The following is an 18093-nucleotide window of genomic DNA, read 5'->3' on the forward strand; positions in this document are numbered from 1 at the left end:
GTTGTGGGGCATATTGGCACGGGTAGAACCTTGAAACATGTTTAAACTTATTTTTGAAGCTAAAGTTGTTTCCAGTGACTTTATAGCATCCCATTGAATATGATAAAACCCTGAGTTGCTTGCAACTAATCATCCCAAAATAATGTTTTTAACTCACTTCTTAAATTTTTACTAAATCAAGTCATTGCCTGGTTTCTGCTGTAGAAGAGGAACTTGAGAAACTTACTAAAAGGACCGGCTCTCATTATTTAATTTTTGTACTGAAGTAGCTTTGCCCCTTTATAGTGCTTCAGACCAATACAGAATCAGAAAAGAAATTCAGATTCTTTTGAGGCTACATAGAATGGTTAGGGGAGGGAGCGTTCTGGGGAAATTTTTGCAGTTCATGAAAACCTGAGGTGCAGCAATAAAAGCAAATTCTGAGAGAATTTGCAGGAAAGGCAGCTTGCAGTGTTGATAGTAAAAGAACAGTTTTGTGGTGAAAGCACAGAACTGGGAGACGGTCTGTGGCAACATCAGGAATAGATTCTGTATCTCAAGCTGGCTTTGCATCAGGCCCATTATCAACAGGAGATTTTCTTGTAATACCAATGGTCTTTGCAGCTGGGGTTTCCTCTTGTTGCTAAACAGGAACTGTGCTAGAAAGAAAGTGCTGTGCGTTCTGCAACACCCTTCTTCCCCAAGATCTGTAGACTCATTACTTCTCCGTTAATGTTTGTATGGTTTCTGAGTGAGTGAAACTAGTCTGTGATATACAGGAGGCCCCCAACTTGCAACTGCCCAACACCTCCCGCCCCTCCCCCCCGCACTGACAACCATTTTTGTAAGTGCGTAAGGGGCCGGAAACCCCTGACTTATGTCCTCAGCCCGCATGTACAATGGTGCACGGCGCCTATTGTAAATGAGGGTTCGAGTAACAATGCCCCTGACTTGCGATGCTTCCCGTGGAACCAATCGTGTTGCAAGTTGGGGGCCTCCTGTAGAAACTTCAGCTGCCATACAAGCTGGTTTGGGGTGGTATTGAGGTCAGATGGTAGAAAAGGTGGTTTTAAAATTACATCTAATGGCACTTATTCCTGTAACATACATGCATGCTAGACACCCTATGCCCTAACAGTAATTATGTGTGTGAAGGGAGGGGAGAATAGACCCTTCAGTTTTATTTACATTTTGCTTGTTCAAATAAACTTCAGGGTAAGTCTTTTGCTTCATTTTGAGGGACCAGAAAAGATAGTCAATGAAAAACACTTTCTCTAAGGCTGCAGAAATCAACAAAAATGAATTCTCCCCACTTCAGTCTGCTACTAGTTAATAAAACTTGAAATATGAGCAGTTAGTGTTTTGGGGACCTGATTCATGTTTGCCTTTTAGTCACGTAGGGCCTAATGCCCAGGGCTCTGTGACAGCTACTGCTCAGTACACAGGCCGCCTCGTTTTCCTATGCAGTCTTTGCAAGCTGGTATCTGAGATTATGCTCGTACAAGGGGTGCAGTTCCCACTAAACTGACATAGAACACAGTGCGGATAAGGAACCACATTTTAAAGATAAACTTAATAGGACTATATGAGAGTGTTTTAACAGCTGGCATAATCGACTTCCTAACTGATGCAGCAAAGAAGACCTGTGATCTGATAGTAGAGAGTTGGCTTTGTAGAGAACTTAATAGCTGGCATGAAGTTTTAATCATGGTTTCCAAGCTCTGGCTGGTGTAGGCTGAGCCTTATGTCTCATTTCAAATCTTCTGAGGAAAATGAGCATTCAAGGTGCTGTGTAAGAAAAGAAAGTTCCGTCTCTTACCCTTTGTGATGTAGGTTTTTGCTCAGTCTGATGCATCAAAGCAGGGAGAAACTTTGCTTAAATCTCCTTTCTGTCTTTGGCTTACAGAATGTAGATGTAGATCGCTCGAGAGAGGAAGCCTTGAGGACAGTACCTAATCACCTATAACTCCCGTGGACCATGACAACATCCCCTGCCTGCTAGAGAAGCACTAAGGAAATACCTCAGGTACATGAGACTGGAGAAGACATCCAAGGAGATCAAGCAATGTCAAATGCACACACTCCCCCTCTCTGTAAGGCTTTTAGAGTGTGCTTCAATGACTTGTGGGAAAATCCATGTTTCTGGAGGATTTTTAATGCTGCAAGATGAAATGTGCAAGTCTGGAAATATTTATGGGAAACCCAGTGAAGTTGCTTATAATTTTCCTTCTGTGAATATGCAGTTTTTCAACTGTTTTTATTCTTCATCTGTGGATCATGCAAGATTGTTAATTGCTCTTGTCAGCTTACTGTCAAGTTTTAACTGAACTTTTTACTTGTTTCAGTAGTGGCTTTTCTAAGAGTACCTCTTATTTTTACTGTGAATGCCTGCCTAGAATGAGATGACTTTTTTAGTATGTATATATTCTTTTGAATATAATGTGAAATTCTGCATTTAATGCATTGGAAGCTCCATTTGATGTAAAACCACTTGATATGGGAGGCCCCAACGCAGTTTCTCAAGTACCCCTTTTTTCTTTCATCCTCCATCTGTGTTTTAGCATAGTTCAGGGGTTGCAAAGCACCCGTGTGTGTGTATTTGGAAGTGGGGTTACTTTCCCCTTTGCCTAAAAATCTACTTGATATTATATTGACAGGGGGCTTTGCTATCACAGCAAGTTCCTTTATATTCTCTGTGCAAAATGGTATTTTTGTACCATTGTACCCTGTTGATTGTTATGGAAGGATGGTTTTAAGTACAGATAGCTGGCTTGTTAACAGTCCAAATTACTCTAGATAGCAATTATTAAAGGGTAAGATGGCAGATAACTTTCAGAATATCTCTACTGCCCAGGTTAAGCAAACTTTCCAGGAGAGGATACAACTTCCACATTCAGGGTGAAATATACTCCCATGTATTGGGCTCTCAAAAGATCCAATACATTTTACCCTAAAAATGTTTATCTATGAAGGAGCATTAAATCAATAGGGGAGAATGTTAAAATAGGATTTTAGCCTCCTGAGATTTGTATAAATACAAAAACCCTTGAGCGAATTTGGAAATTGATTTTTTTTTAAAGAATGTCATCTCTGTATTTTGATTTTAAAATCTTTACACTTCAGTGAAATTGCAAGTGCATTTATGTCTGATGCTAAAAAGTGGTAGAATTTTCTATGCATGTCAAGGCCATACACTACCTTCTTCATTGTCTCAAGCCATTATATAGTGTCCATGTTGTGTTGGAGATAGAATTTAGCTGGCAATACAATAGGTATCTCCTAATAGTTAATGAAATTAAGAAAGCTGCCCATGAGTTATCAGAGTATCTCTTTGATAACTGTATTATCTGGGTGGTTAATCCAACCCTGGTATTTATCTGTTAATACATTTTAGTTGAATCTGTCTTGAGAATTGGGTTCTGCCAAGGTAGCTTTGCAGGCAAGGGCTAAATGGTACGGTTTTAAGCAGGGTTGGGGACACCAATATAATGCACTGCGGCTGTGATTTGTTTTCTTAAGGTAATCTTAGCAATATAGTCAATGTACTGGAAGTAAGCCATATTGCTAGAGTTCATTTCAGAAAATTAATGCCTTGGATATCAAAACCACTTGCTTAGAACCTTAGCATCAAAAGCTTTTTGTCTGTAATCCATACAACCAGTAATATGCATTGAAAAGTATATAATTTATTATATCTATTAATAGTTACTGTCTAAAGTTAGAGCACAAAGCACTACTAAGACATTTGTTGGTGCACAGCAAAATAAACCCTAAAGATGTTTGTGTTGAAGAGGGAAGAGATGCTGGAAGGCAGATTCCCTTCTGACCACCTATTAGTTAATAAATCAGAAAAACAGCCCTATCCTTTAATTTGTCCTGTTTCCTCTGGACCTGGGCCACACAACATTAGGGGTTATTTATGTTTAATGATGGTAAATTGAGGAAACTTAGCTTTTATCCATAGTTATCTAAGAGCAAATTCCCAAGTATTTTTTCTTAATGTGCTTTGAAAAGCAGAGGTTTACCAAAATAGCATTTGGACTACTATAGTTTTGAGCCTGTTCTCTGTGTGTTTTTGGTCTCAGAACTTTCAGAGGTGCTGTTAAATTCTATATGGCTAAATGTTTTATGTATAGTAGATATTTTTATAGACTGCTTTTAAATATACAGTGATCAGAGCAGTTTCTCATTTGCAAGATGGCTGCATAGTAAAAAAATCATTGTGTAAAAGTATGAATAAATTGTATGTCAGTATTTAAAAATAAAAAGGAGAATCTGTAGCTGCCAATTCTGTTTTAATTTACAAATAATGTCATTGACTGCATCTGACCTGCCGAATTAGTAAAACACAAAAAGACTAGAATGTAAAAATAAGTAAATGATCACCTCCATCTCTCCTGTTTAAAAAAATAATAATAGTGAGCTCTGGAAATACATTGTACAAGAATTGCTCATTACTATCTAAAAACTGTACACGTTCCCTTTGGTTTCACAAAAGTGAGTCATTATTCAGAGGGGTTAATTACTAAACATGGCTTACTATGTTTGTGTTACAGTTCTTAGATGATTTAAACTAACCTTTCTGACGTGGCTAGCTTTCAACTTAATCTTCTAGGCAAAATGAATCTTATGTGACCTTTGAGCAAAGTAATAAAGATCAAATGCGAAAACTCAAGATGTTTGTGTTTCTTTCCTGGTCCCCTTAGACCAACTATGCTACAGGAGCATGAAGAGTTGTGTAATATCTCCTCAGGTCAACACGCTTTATGGGTTTGTCCACGTTGGAAGGCTGTGAAATACATTTCAGATGCATGAGAGTAAAGATGAGGAAGGATTAAGTTCTTCTTTGAGGAGTGTCCCTCTGGGTGCTCCACTCCAGGAATCTAAGCACTCCTCTAGTCAGAGATTTGTGGTAGTGCTGCACTCAGTAGGCTGTGCATGTGAAGCAGATGACTCGCACCATTCCAAGCAGCTGTCGTGCATGCGCAGCCACCTGTCCCCTCAGTGCCTTCTCTGTCACCTTTGGCTTTGGGTGGAACAAGAGAAGTGCCCTCAGAAAACTTTTCAGTCCCTCTTTTTGCCTACAGTTACCCTTTTTATTATTTTGCCGCCTTTTCTCCTCACCCATTTTGGCGGTCATTGTCTGGCCTCATGGCCATGCCTGGCTCCCCAAGCTTTAAGCATTGGTTAACCAGCAGGTTCTTATGTATGCTCAATTTCTACTCAGACTCAACCTGGTTACCCGTGCATTGGACAGGTGAGATTGGCTATCGACCCTCGAACTCTAGGACTAACCAACTTGCGACTGCTAGTTAAGGAAACTGCTTCTATCTCTTCACTCGACTGGGCCTGCAACTCAACCCTCAAAAATGCAACTTAACAGCTTGAATTTATAGGCACCCATCTCCACTATACCATGGGATCAGTAATCTTGCTTCAACACTCTGACGAATCTCATTCTGTAATACAAAGTAGTTCTCAAACAACTGCCAAACATGTGGTAGATGCCATGTTTGTCCAATATGCTTGACTCCTTGAGACCCCGCTAGACTTGTCTCTGAACTGTACTCTCCAAAAACAAAGGCTATCCATGCCTTTCAGAATCAGACATCCTTGACTTGATGGACAAACCCAGACAATGTCTATACCAAAATCCTTTCAAATGCAGCCCTCCATCTTTAACAATAACTACAGATGCCTCACTCATGAGGTGGGGAGCCCAGTTCTCACAACACTTTGTTCAGGATGAATGGTTACCCACAGAGTCTACGCTGCATATAAACCTCCTGGAGCTGCGAGTGGTCTGCAATGCATGCCATCACTTCCTGCTGCACATCCGCAGCAAGATCGTTCAGATTCTCATGGACAACCTTAGATGGTGTTTTAGATTGCCTGGGTCCGGTCCATATGATGAAGACATCATCTGCATTCCCTACAACACAGAAGACCTCATAGCAGCCTATTTACTGGGCACAACGTGACCTGGTTTCCTTACCTCAGTTGCATTATCACCAAACAGCCATGGTCCTTGCCTCTGGTACCTTGCCTCCTCACGCGGGATGCGGGTCATCTCTACCATCCACACATTCAGATACTGCAGCTCAAGGCAAGGCTGTTCTCTGGCTAATGCCTGCTCTATTGAAGTCCCGGAGGTTCTGCTCAACAGCCGTCAACCATCTACACAGATAACCTACACGCATAAGTGGTAGCATTTCTGTACATGGTGTCAAATCTGTCATGTTTCCTCATGAATAGTTCCACTCCCCACGATCCTGGACTAGATGCTGTCCCTTAAGCTCTCAGGCCTCTCCGTCAGCTCTCTCCGAGACCGTCTTTCTGCAATAGCCACCATCCACACCACTATTGATGGGTTTAGTATATTTGTTCACCCAATCATGAAATGATTTCTCGGGGGTATATACAGAACTACTGACCTACCTCACATCCGAGAGCCTATCCAGAACTCCTGACCTACCTCACATCTGAGAGCCTATCCAGAACTTCTGACCTACCCCACATCCGGGAGCCTACCCCCATGTGGGGCCTCAACCTAGTCATCTGCACCCTCATGGGCAAACCCTGTGAGCCCTTTGCCACTTGCTCGCTTTTGCACTTGTCCTTGAAACTTGCATTTTAGTTGCAATCACTTCAGCTAGAGGAGTGGGGAAATTGGGAGCCCTCATAGTAAACCCATGTCCATGTACAAAGAAAGTACATGACATTCTTCAAGTAGCTTTGTCCACACTCAAAATTAATACTAAAGTAGCCTCCTGTTTCTACTTTAACTGACCCATATACATACTTGTATTTTCCCCCTAAACTGCATGCAGACAATAGGGAAACAGCCTTGAATAGGGATGTTAAATATCAGTTAGTCGACTATTCTATAGTCCCTGGGGACGAGGCTGTTGCCCTGTGCTGCTGCCTCTGATAAAGAGGCAGCAGCGTGGGGTGGCAGCAGCTCCTGTGTAGGGGGTGCGTCTGAGCTCCTAGAACTGGTGCAAGCAGGAACTGAGCCAGACTGCCTGCATGCCTGGCTCCCAATATGTTTTAAATGAAGAGCCACAGTGGGGTAAGTCCCGGACCCGGCGCGAGCCAGGACTGAGTCAGGTTGCTGGCCAGCCTGCTGTTAAAATCACTGGCAAGGGAGAGGGCAGGGAAATGCATGTAGTCTATAGCATTAACCTATAAGCTTTTGCTTATCGGTTAATCGACTATACCAGTGTTTCCCAATTTTATTTGGCCATGGAACCCTTTTCAGCTTTTCAGAATTTCAAGGAACCCCTAGGTTTATCAAGCCAAAAAAAAAAAAAAAAAAAAAGAGGGGAACCCAGCAATGCATGAAAATCACATTCCTTCCCCAAGACCCCATCCTCTCTGTTCCCCTCCTCTCCATCACTTGCTATTCCCAGCCCTTATACATTCTCACTGGGTTGAGACAGGAGGTGCGGGCTCTGGGGTGGGAATGAGGGATTTGGGTGTGGGAAGTGGTGAGAAGTGCAAGCTCTGAGAGAGAATGTGGATGCAGGAGAAGAGGATGCTGGCTCAGGGAGGGGGCTCCAGGCTGGGGACTGTTGGGCTCAGGTGGAAGGTTGAGGTGCCGAGCAAGTCACGGGCTTGTGGATGTGAGGGTGCAGGAGTTGGGTTGGATAAGTGAGGGACTCAAGGTAAGGAGACTGTGAGTATGATGGGCTCAGGACACAGATTTGCAGTGTGTGGAAGGTGGAGGAATGTTGTGGCAGAAGACTTATTTGCAGTGTGGAGGGGATGCAGGAGTTTGGGGATGTCAGAGGCTCAGGACGGGGGTTCCAGTGTATGATAGGCTCAGGTTTGGGGTCAGGTGGTTCAGGAGTGTTATGATGCTGCAATGAAATGGGGATTTGGCCCCAATTGGGGGCATGTTGGCCTGGCTTCATTTTTTAAATAAAATATTATTCAAACTCAAAAGGTTTTAGCATTGTCTTTATATGTGAGAGGGGTGAGGAACATGTTTTGAGTCAAAGGTCACTGACCTGCAGAAAAGTCACACAAGTGAGATGGAAAAAAAAAATCCACGCCACATGCCCAAGCCTCACTAATGTGATCCCAACTGTGCTGGTGCAGGCTGGGCACAGGGTAGTGGGTGCTGGGGCTGAGGAGAGGGTGCTGCTGGGTGGCAGGATGCTTGCATAGGTGGCAGGATGCTGGGGTCAGGGACATGGTCCTGCTGGGCACGGTGGTGGGTGGGTGGGTGCTGCGTTGGGTGGCAGACTGCTGGGACTCGGGACAGGGTGGTGCTGGGGATAGTGCTGGTTGGGGCAAGGGACAGGGCACTTGTGGGGGGTCTGGGCAGGGGACAGGGGCAGCCAGGATCAGTACCTGGCAATCCTGCAGCACCTCTGGGTCCTGGGAAGTGTATGACTGCACTTCCCCTCCCCAAACAGCTGGCATGCGCGTTGCCTGAGTGGCAGGGGCTCTTGCACTCCAGCAACTTAGCTTAAATGACTGCTGCTTGGAGCAGCTGGTACAGGAACCCACAAGGGGAGAGGCTCCTTGAAGTAGAAGAGATTGCTTGCCTGAGTGGTAACTGAGGTTCTTCTGAGATGGTTGCTCCCTATCGGTGCTTCCCCCCTCTCCTCCCTCCTCACTTTGGAGTATACTTGTCAATCCTCTGTGGCAGAGAAGGAACTGAGGGGGTGGTTGCATGGCTGCCCTTCCTGCACAGCCTACTGAGGGTCCTGTTACGACAAATCTCCGATGAGGCACAGAAGGGCAACCATCTTGAAGAACCTCAGTTACTGCATAAGGTGAGTCACTTTCTCTTCACTTCATTATCACCTACTTCATGGAGGTGAGGGACACGGGCTATCTTACTTGTAGTGTGTGGCAGAAGCTGAGATTTGCTCAGGTTGGCAAAAATCTTTTGCAGCTGCAAAGAAGCAGCCATAGTTTAGATTTAAAATAGAAGAGCTTATCAACATACACATGAAATTATGATTGTAAAGTGATGCTTTCTAAATTTCAATGAAAATTAACTGCTTTTGTCATTTTAAATGTTTAGAATTTATGACCTTCTAAAATATAATTTTGGTTCCTTTTTTTCCTTAAAAAAAAAAAAAAAAAAAAAAGATTAATTTTCATCTACCTGATAATCATCAGTACCAGTAGCTGCAAATTAGTAAGTAAAAGGTTGGTCTGCTATAGCGTTTGGATTTAAATGGTCCATTTGTGCAAGTATAAGTAAGCTAGATGTAACAGTGTCAGTAATGCTTTTTCTATTTATGTTGCGGTATATGAGAATGCAAACCCAGCCGTCATTAATCTAGACTAGGGGTTCTCAGACGTGTTCATATCGGGAACCACAACTTACTGTGTTGTAGACAGCCTTGCCAGGCACACGGCCTTTTTGGAAAATGTTGATTGCTAGTAGCTTTAGTTCCCCTTAGTGTGATGACTTATCTACCACAGCAATTGCGATACCCTCTTCCTCCTCAAATGTAGCACCATGGTTTATTAAAAGTAACTCATTTCCAGTTGCCTTTTTTTCTAAACGGCCTTAAAACAGCTCTTTGCAGTGAATTGTATGGCCACTTTTAGCAGCAGCTGGAACTAAGCCCTTGTGGCCAGTCCAGACCAGTTTGGATAGACTATAGCTGTAATCTGCTGTCTTCCACAAGGTGGCTCTCACGCACAATGGTTACAGGGTTTGTATTTAATTGTTGGCTAATGGTAGTGATCAAATACTTAGTTCCATTTATCAGTGGGGAATTAGACTGTCACTTGAACAGCAGTACAGAAAATATTTGTAATGTCTAAAATCTGAAATGTGTATTGTGTTGATGCCGATTAAAAATTGCAGTGTGTGTCCGGTTACTCATTGGAGGATATATTAACTCTTCCTACATGTTAAGTAAGCCTCTTGATGGACACCGATTATCTGAGTCAGGAACTCCCAGTAAATCATTTCAGCATCCCCTACCAGCTAGAGTGATGTGCAAGCTTTGTAAAATTCCTTCTTTCTTTGGTTAAAGCAGATACACATTTTCCCTTCTTGAAGTCCTGGTCTCAAAAAGACATCTGAGTGTGTTGAGAGCCTGATTTGAAACTATATTTGTAATTACTTGTAATCTTGGAGTAATCTCTGCCATTCTATTGCAGAAGGATGAAGCATCCTTAGGCACAACAATCTCAAATGTAAAGGACAAGAGTGTAGCCAGGTAAGTCAGACCTAAGCCTTCTTAGTTCTGGTGACGTCTCCCCCTTCCCCTTTCAGCCATTGGTTGGCATCTCTGGTTAGGTTACCTTTGCTTGAAACCACAAACTGTGTGTTAATATTTATTTTTTGTTCTGCCTATGCTGAGAGTTTGCAATTAGGCAGCTGATTTTGGGGCAGATCCCCAGTGTGTAGGGACCCTTTTATCTGAAACAAAATGCCAAACTGGGTCTGCCTGTATAAACCTGAACTTACTATGAGAACACTGATGCTTCAGCTGGAGGTCCCAGCTTTATAAAGTAATGCTGCTTTTCTAAAACACAAAACCAAGAAAGTGATATGATTGAATCTACAATTTAAAAAGCCAGAGCAGTCTTCCTGACCGAGGTTTCATCTGCCTGAGGCTTACGGCATGTCTGCACTTTGAGCTAGAGATGTGAATTCCAGTTTGCGGAGACATAGAGGGCTCAAAACTACGCACCAAGCGTGTATCTGTTTCAGCTGCTACATCTGTACTGGGGGCAGCTAGCTCTCCTGCTGCTGTGGCTACATTCTTCTTAGCTTGATCAACACGAGTGCGGGTGTGTCTCCTTGAGCCATCATGTACACATCCAGGTGAAACCTCCTGTGCTATGAAGTATTCTATCAAAATTATGTTTGTCAAATTAACCAGTGTAGGTTTCGTGGTTAGTTCTTTGTGTCTGCTTACCCACTGATTTGCAAAATTAAATCTTTCTGCACTGGATTTGCCAGCGATAGCAAGGTTTTATTGTAGTTCAATGAACTATACTAACCTTCTGCCAAATATTCCATGTTTGAGCATCACACTTAGTAGAAAGTTCTTCTGAAACTAACTGGCCTTGTCTTAGCATAGATCTGTGGTTTATTTCAGTACCTCAGGAAGGATTTCAATAGGATGTTCTCATGCTCAGAAACAACAGCTCCTAATTTCTTAAAGAACCCCCTCAATTTTTTAGTGTACCTTGGATAAAGAAATCCCAAGAAGGAATTAATTCTCTTCTGATCTCAACATTGTAGCTTCTAGCCGTTTAAATTGTATATGCAGGGTACACTTGATTGTTGAGTTAATGAGCAATTCTGATTTATGAAATTTAAAAAATCCTCTTCTCCCCAGAAGCTAAATAAACATTAAACGTAATGGACCCTAGGATAGCAAATATTCTGAAGCAGCTACACTTAATGGTTGTGACACCCACACCCACACACCCACCCACCCACCCACCACCTGTGTGTTGTCTTGCTGTGTAGCACCATTTGCTAGCCCACTGCCAGTTACAGTTGTGGAATTTTCTGACCAGTTAGCAATTTAGGGCCCTATTTTATGCAGTAAACTTGTAGGACAGCAGCACTTCAGTATCATTTTTTATCTATCTATTAGTTTAAGGTGCTCAGTTGAAGTGTAAGACTAATTCCATAGTGCCAGATGGATATTTAATGTTGGTTCTGAGCCAAATAGAGATTATACTTTGAGTAAGTCAACTCTCTGTACTTGGAAGTAGGCTTGTGTAATGTAAGTGGTTTAACCTGTCCTAGATGGAATTATTTTTCTCCCTTTCAGGTACAGATGGTGTTGAACAGTATAAAGTTCACAGGTGGCTATAAGCTATTAAGTGGAAGCAGGATTTTGTTTTAGCAAGAGTTACGCTGAAAAGACATGGGCTACGTCTAGACTGGCATGATTTTCCGCAAATGCTTTTAACAGAAAAGTTTTCCATTAAAAGCATTTGTGAAAAAGAGCGTCTAGATTGGCACGGACGCTTTTCCACAAAAGCGCTTTTTGCGGAAAAGCATCCGTGCCAATCTAGACATGCTTTTGTGCAAAAAAGCCCCGATCGCCATTTTCGCAATTGGGGCTTTTTTTGCGCAAAACAAATCTGAGCTGTCTACACTGGACCTTTTGCGCAAAAGGACTTTTGCCCGAACGGGAGCAGTATATTATTTTTGCAAGAAGCACTGATTTCTTACATGAGATCGTCAGTGTTCTTGCGGAAATTCAAGCGGCCAGTGTAGATAGCTGGCAAGTTTTTCTGCAAAAGCAAGTGCTTTTGCGGAAAAACTTGCCAGTCTAGACGCAGCCATGGGGTTCATAGAGTCTATTGTGAAAACTGGTGGCAGTTCAGTGGAAATGTTCTCTCTGTGACAGGTCCGGTAAGTGGATTATATTCCATATAATCGCTGAACCAGGTCATTTTTGTAAGAGGCAGTGATCTTTTTGCTCCCATGTATTAGTAAATGCATTTAATACATTATAGCAGTGGAAACTTGTCTTTCAGCCTCTAAAAATTTACTCCTAGGAAGTGGGCTGTTGCCAGATACTTGGGCCAGAACATCTGATGCTTATGTTTGCCAAGGATAAATATTTAGAGTAACCAGTGAAGCATAGCACATGGAAAAAATGTCACACAGTGAATTGAGACTAATTTCTTTTTTCATAATATAACCCCATCCCTTTAAGCTACATTGCAGGTGGAAGATTGTAACTATTACATTAGTGGCTGGAGGAGAGAAATCAGTTAAGTTTAGCAGTACTTAGTCATTCTTGTGTGTCAAAAACTAAAGAGACGCTGAGGCTAAACTTAAGAGAATAGTCACAAATAGCAGCCACAGATGGCCAACACATTTGTTAGCTGTGGCATGAAACTATTTAGCCTAGAACAATCTGGAGTCACCGCACTTATGAGAGGTCTTAAAATATTAGTTTGTAATGATGCAAAGTTGTTTGGTCAGAATGAGCAAACAGGCAAGTCTCTGACACTAAGAGAGAAACTAGTCCTGGGTGGAGTATCCTTTCAAGTCATTGCTTTTTAGATGAGGAAAGTTTCTATAATCTCAATTTCCCTTTAACAGTAGCGTGCAAGTAAATGAGTGTCATTTTGGAGGGGAAAAAATGGCTAAAGTCAAAGTTTAATATAACTTCAAATTATTTTATTGAAGATGGATAAAAGGTTCAACCATAGTTTAAAAAAGACACTGTTCTCTAATGTCTTGTTTCCAGAGCAAAATATACAGCATATATATAATTATATTCAAGTAACCAAACACAAAATTTACATTTTCCCAATTAATACACACATGATTTTTAATACCTTAAGCCTAACCATGCAAAAGACCACTGCCAGTGAATCAGCAGTAAGAAATAATTCACGCTACTGTATATTATTTTGAAGGAAAGGTATCAGGACAATATTGCTGGACCACATGTCACTTAGCATTTGGAAGCCTCTGTTCACAATGTTTAATTCCGAATGTTCAGAGACTATTTATCCAGGATCTGTTCAAACTTAGGGTTAATAAAAGAGAATCCAGCAAATGCAGACTGATCCATAGACTCAATCAAGTTTTTGTCACTGTAAGATAACCGGGCCTTCTCACTCAGAAACTCTCGGTCAAAGTTGTTGTAGTCACTTGCTGATTTCTGTTAAAGAAAGAGGGTAGAAATAGTTAGGCTGCAATGCTCTTGGATGTAGAAAGCCTCTGTCCTAACCCTTGTTCTCGCTCAGCAGCCCAGCTTCACAGGCAACTAACCAGCATGGAGCTGACTGACTTGGGGGAAGAGGGCTGATGAATCCCCTGTGAACCTGGACTGCCATGCAGCTTAGAGGGAACGCTGGTCCTAATCATGGAATATAAGTGATAAAATCACAGGGGCCTGGGTTACAAGGCTCCCCATGCTTTCCTCAGAGAACTTAACTATTAAACAGTGCATGTGAAGAAGAGAAACCCTTCCTTCCCCCTAGGGACTGAGTTGATCTGAGGTGGTGTGGAGCAGATAGGTACTTTTCTTTCCAAGATTAGGGATGGAAAAGAGATTGCCTCATTGGTTACTGTTTCATTATGGGAAAGCAGCATCTGGTGCTAAATGAAGTGCTTTACATGTGCTTCTGGAAGATTCCTAATCCAGGTGCAAATGACTGTATGCCAAGACGGATTATAGTGGAAGTTCTCTTGAAACAGATATTCAGACTTGTAATCTTCATTCAGATGGTTTGGTTTGAATGGTGGTAGTTCTCAGTGATTACATATACCGTCTTTTAGTGAATATACCCCACGGTTTTTGCTTTTGAGTTAAAAAATCTTGTATACTCACGCACGAGCATAACCCGCGGGGTATATAAGGCTGTGCTGGGGGTATATCTATGGTGCGGGGAAGGATGGGGGGGAATTCGCCAGCTACTCACTGCCCGGTTCCTGCGCAGCCACCAGCTTCCAGGCCGGGGAGCGCTCGCTGCCCGGTTCCTGTACAGCCAGATGAGCGCCCCTTCCTACGACTGCAGAGGAACCAGGCGGTGAGATGGTGTGTTAAAAATTTTTGTATGCCCCGCACCCGAGTATACCCCGCGGGGGGGTTTGTAAAAACGAATATAACCCACGGGTTATATTTGCTAAATTACGGTAAATTGCATGCTATTTGAAAGTTTCATCTCACGCAGTAGGAGTCGATTGATCACAAGATTATTAATAAATCCTACACTATGCTTGATAACATGTAAGAATAGGATGCTCTTCAATGGAAAAAGCTACAGCTAGTCCAACTCTTTCACTGAAGAATTCTTGCATCCAATTGTAGTTCATTTCCCCCAAATTAGCTTTAACTAATGAATGGTTCACATTCCTTTCCCCCTGTTGGAAATTGTCCAGCTTTTCTGACACACTGTTTCTTCAACAATCATCTTTACTAGTGGTATCCTCATAAGCAAGTACTGTCAGACAGTTAGGCTAAAGTACCACTGGTCTCTAGCTTCAGGAATGAGAATTGGGAAAATCAGAATGACAATAAGTGCTCTCTGGCTTTTACAGTAAATATGAAGCATCTGGCTGTGTCGGAAGGATACGTACCACTTTGGGTTTGAATGGAGGCTCTACCTCCTTCTTCTCTAGTGCAGTCCAGTTGATCGTTTTGAAGAAAGAGTGCTCCTTGATGTTCCCAGTAATTCCTAGTCTCTTCGTTGGGTCCCTTTCAAAGAGCTACGAAACACAACATGTATAAGAGAGAGCTCTGATTCCTTACATCTCCTCAGTGGGAAAGGGAACATGGGGCTGTAAGCTAGATCTGGGGGTACCACAACATGAGTGGAATTGAGTCACCCACTGCCACCTACCACCTGTGTCATGGCCAACATCTACCTTCTCTAATATATCTTTTGATTCCTTGGTAATCCACCGGGGGTAGTGAGGTGTGTCCATGCGGATTGACTCAAACAACTCATCCTCATCGTCACCATGGAAAGGAGACTGTCCAATAAGCATCTCATATAGCAAGACTCCAAATGACCACCAGTCCACCGAAAACGTGTACTTCAAGCCCTGAAGGATCTGTTGTCATGACAGGACGTGGACGAGAGAGAGAAACAAATTCTTACAAGGAAATGCTACTTCCAGAAGCTCACTGACCCAGGTCTTTCAAAAATAACTTTTTCGTCAAGTCTAAAAGTCTCACTTTAAAAAGTTAAATCAGGCTCCATAGCACATCATAAGTTCTTTAATCATGACCAGTGTTCTGTTTATCTGATTAAGTATTTGCAGTGTCTCTTCCTCACAATGACAGGTGTGCCAGGCACTTCCTCTGCTGATGTCAGGGTGCCCCTCCCCCCACCCTGTATCCCATCTCCACAGAGCAGGGGTGGGAGAGAGTTTGCTGGCTGCTTTTGGGAGGGGTGCAGGGCCACCGGAGGGGTGAGTCTGCTTTCCCCCCCTACACCACCACCCGGCAGCCACCTGTGATAAGCAGTGCTCAGCTAGACACCACATTCTGAACCATGGCCCCAGTCCTGAACCCCCTCCTGACCCCATACTCCTGCCCCCAACCTCCCTCCCAGAGCCTGCACCCCCTCCTGCACCTCAACTCCATGCCCCAGGCTCAGCTCAGAGCCCATCCCCCACTCCAAATCCTTTAGCCCAAGATCAGAGCCTGTATCCCCTTTCCCTGCATCCCAAAGTGAGTGAGGCAGGGAGGGGGAATGAAGTGATCCGTGGCGGGAAGGAGGCGGGGCAAGGGCATTTGGGTTTGAAGTAGATGCTGGATTGCACTTAAATTCAAAAAGTGATCTCATGCGTAAGAAGGTTGGAGACCCCTGAACTGGATAAATGTGTTTCTTTGATCACAATCTATTATCTGAAATCTAGTTACAGCTAATATCTATTGGTTAGCTCAGTCGGGACTGTATTAGAGATGAGTTTTTAAAAGCCCCTAGGTAACTTAAGAGCACAAGTCCTCTTGTATTTCAGTTGGATTTATGCTAAGTCACTTGATTTGAGGGTGGTCTACTAAAATGCATCTGTCACCTACACACTGTGTGTGTGGTGCACTGTCCCATCGAGTGGCACTTGGACCACTTACAGAGAGAGAGAATGAGTTTGCTCTACAATCTGCACTGAGTGCCAGCTGGCTTTTAGCTCAAGCAGGAGAGGCTCATGTACTAAGCTCCAGAGGTCCCAGGTTTGATTCCAACTGTCGGCATTACAGACACAACCTAGTTTCACTTTGAATTTCACAATGCAGGAGAAGGAAAAATGACCAGCTTTGAATTTTGACCAAGTTAATGTTTTAAATAAAGAATATGATTATGCCAATAGTGTTGTAGTGGTGTCTCTGCAATCCTGACTCGTTAAATGTCAGGACAAGCCAAGATCTACACCACCCCTTTCTTTTTTTTTTTTCAATCCTTCTGTTGGAATTTTTTTTTCTGACACTTGGCTCATCTGGACTGGGCCAAATGTCAGAAACCCCCCTTTTTTTGGAAGCCCCCTTGTTCCTCATGGAACAAGGAATACAGGAGCTGCCAGAAGAGCATGTCTGCCAGAAAAACTCCTGCAGTCTAGCCTCACTGGGTTGAGACAGGAGATACAGGCACTGGGGGGTGAATGAGGGATTTAGATGTGGGAAAGTGTGAGAGGTGCAAGCTCGGGGAAGGAATTTGAATGCAGGAGGATGTGGAGAACGGGATGCTGGCTCAGGGAGGGGGCTCCAGGCTGAGGGGGAGTCCCGGACTGTGCCCGCTCCAGCAGCACACGCCTTGCTCTTTCACTCCCCACAGACCAGCGGTTTAGGTATTGTGCCAGCTGTTGGGGGCAGGGAGGAAGAGCAGCCCACACGCTTCTAGGACCTGGCTGCAGCTGCAGAACTCCCCACCACCCTACCTCCATTGTTCCTGGAGGTAGCATGAGTGCAAAGTTCATCTTGGGTATGGAGGCAGCGAGGGGGGGCCCCTGAAAGCCTTGTGATCAACTGGTTGGCCCCCCAGGATCGACCAGTCGATCGCGATCGACGGGTTGGTGACCACAGTTCTAAGGTGTCCAGTGAAAGCCTGTGTCACAATAGCACTGAAAAACCTATGTAAGCAGTTGTGTGTGTATATACCGATAATTACATTCTTGGGATCTGTGACTAGTGATTGGTCCCCACAAGGATAAAAAGCAGGGTTTTTTCAGGCACTATAAATTAAGGAGCATACGGACCTCCATTTCCTGTCTGAGCTCAATGCTAAGGAAGGATTGTGAAATCTTCCAAGTGGAAAACAGGACAAAGTTAACTAGCACTTCATAATAAGGGCAATGAACCATTTGGGGTAAAGTGTGGAACACTGAGTATATGATCCTCGTTCACTGCAGCTATGAAGGCAAGGTGATAGGAGGCTTGTTCTTATGAGACATGGTCTTAGTCCCACTGCTTGAAAATGCTGAGGAAAGAACTTGTAGGAACTAGGGGAAAGCCTTGTTAAGTTTTAGTCTGGGAGACACTTGACTGCCCAGCAGATGGCATGTGCCTACCATTGCCTGTAGAGAGAGTGGGAAGCCTGCAAGGGTAATGATTTTTAGGAGCTGATCCACAGCAGACACAGACCAGACCCCCCCCTCACATGAAGGGCAGGCAAGTGGCAAGGTGCCTCACAATCAAGGAGACG

At 43.4% G+C, this 18093-nt stretch overlaps 2 protein-coding genes across 13 annotated transcripts in view; one reads left to right on the forward strand and one right to left on the reverse strand.

The window, feature by feature from the left end:
* Positions 1 to 18093, forward strand: part of PFKFB4 (6-phosphofructo-2-kinase/fructose-2,6-biphosphatase 4) — a 134805-nt gene that overhangs the window by 97866 nt on the left and 18846 nt on the right. For 5 of the 8 annotated variants that reach the window (XM_075939355.1, XM_075939362.1, XM_075939354.1 and 2 more), the window contains exon 14: positions 10117 to 10175. In XM_075939355.1, the coding sequence (XP_075795470.1) occupies positions 10117 to 10175 (59 nt within the window). Of the gene's footprint in view, positions 1 to 1885; positions 4655 to 10116; positions 10176 to 18093 lie in introns of those variants that run through there. The other 3 variants (XM_075939361.1, XM_075939360.1, XM_075939359.1) reach the window with 1 other exon arrangement.
* The window catches only part of PRKCD (protein kinase C delta), a 128162-nt gene continuing 123177 nt past the window's right edge, over positions 13109 to 18093 (reverse strand). For all 5 annotated transcript variants that reach the window (XM_075939352.1, XM_075939350.1, XM_075939351.1 and 2 more), the window contains 3 exons: positions 15317 to 15505; positions 15029 to 15157; positions 13109 to 13607 (listed from right to left, as the gene is read on the reverse strand). In XM_075939352.1, coding sequence (XP_075795467.1) covers positions 13449 to 13607; positions 15029 to 15157; positions 15317 to 15505 — 477 coding nt within the window. In that variant the 3' untranslated portion in view covers positions 13109 to 13448. The remainder of the gene's footprint in view (positions 13608 to 15028; positions 15158 to 15316; positions 15506 to 18093) is intronic.

Source organism: Pelodiscus sinensis, chromosome 11, assembly GCF_049634645.1.
Source record: "Pelodiscus sinensis isolate JC-2024 chromosome 11, ASM4963464v1, whole genome shotgun sequence".
NCBI lineage: Eukaryota > Metazoa > Chordata > Testudines > Trionychidae > Pelodiscus > Pelodiscus sinensis.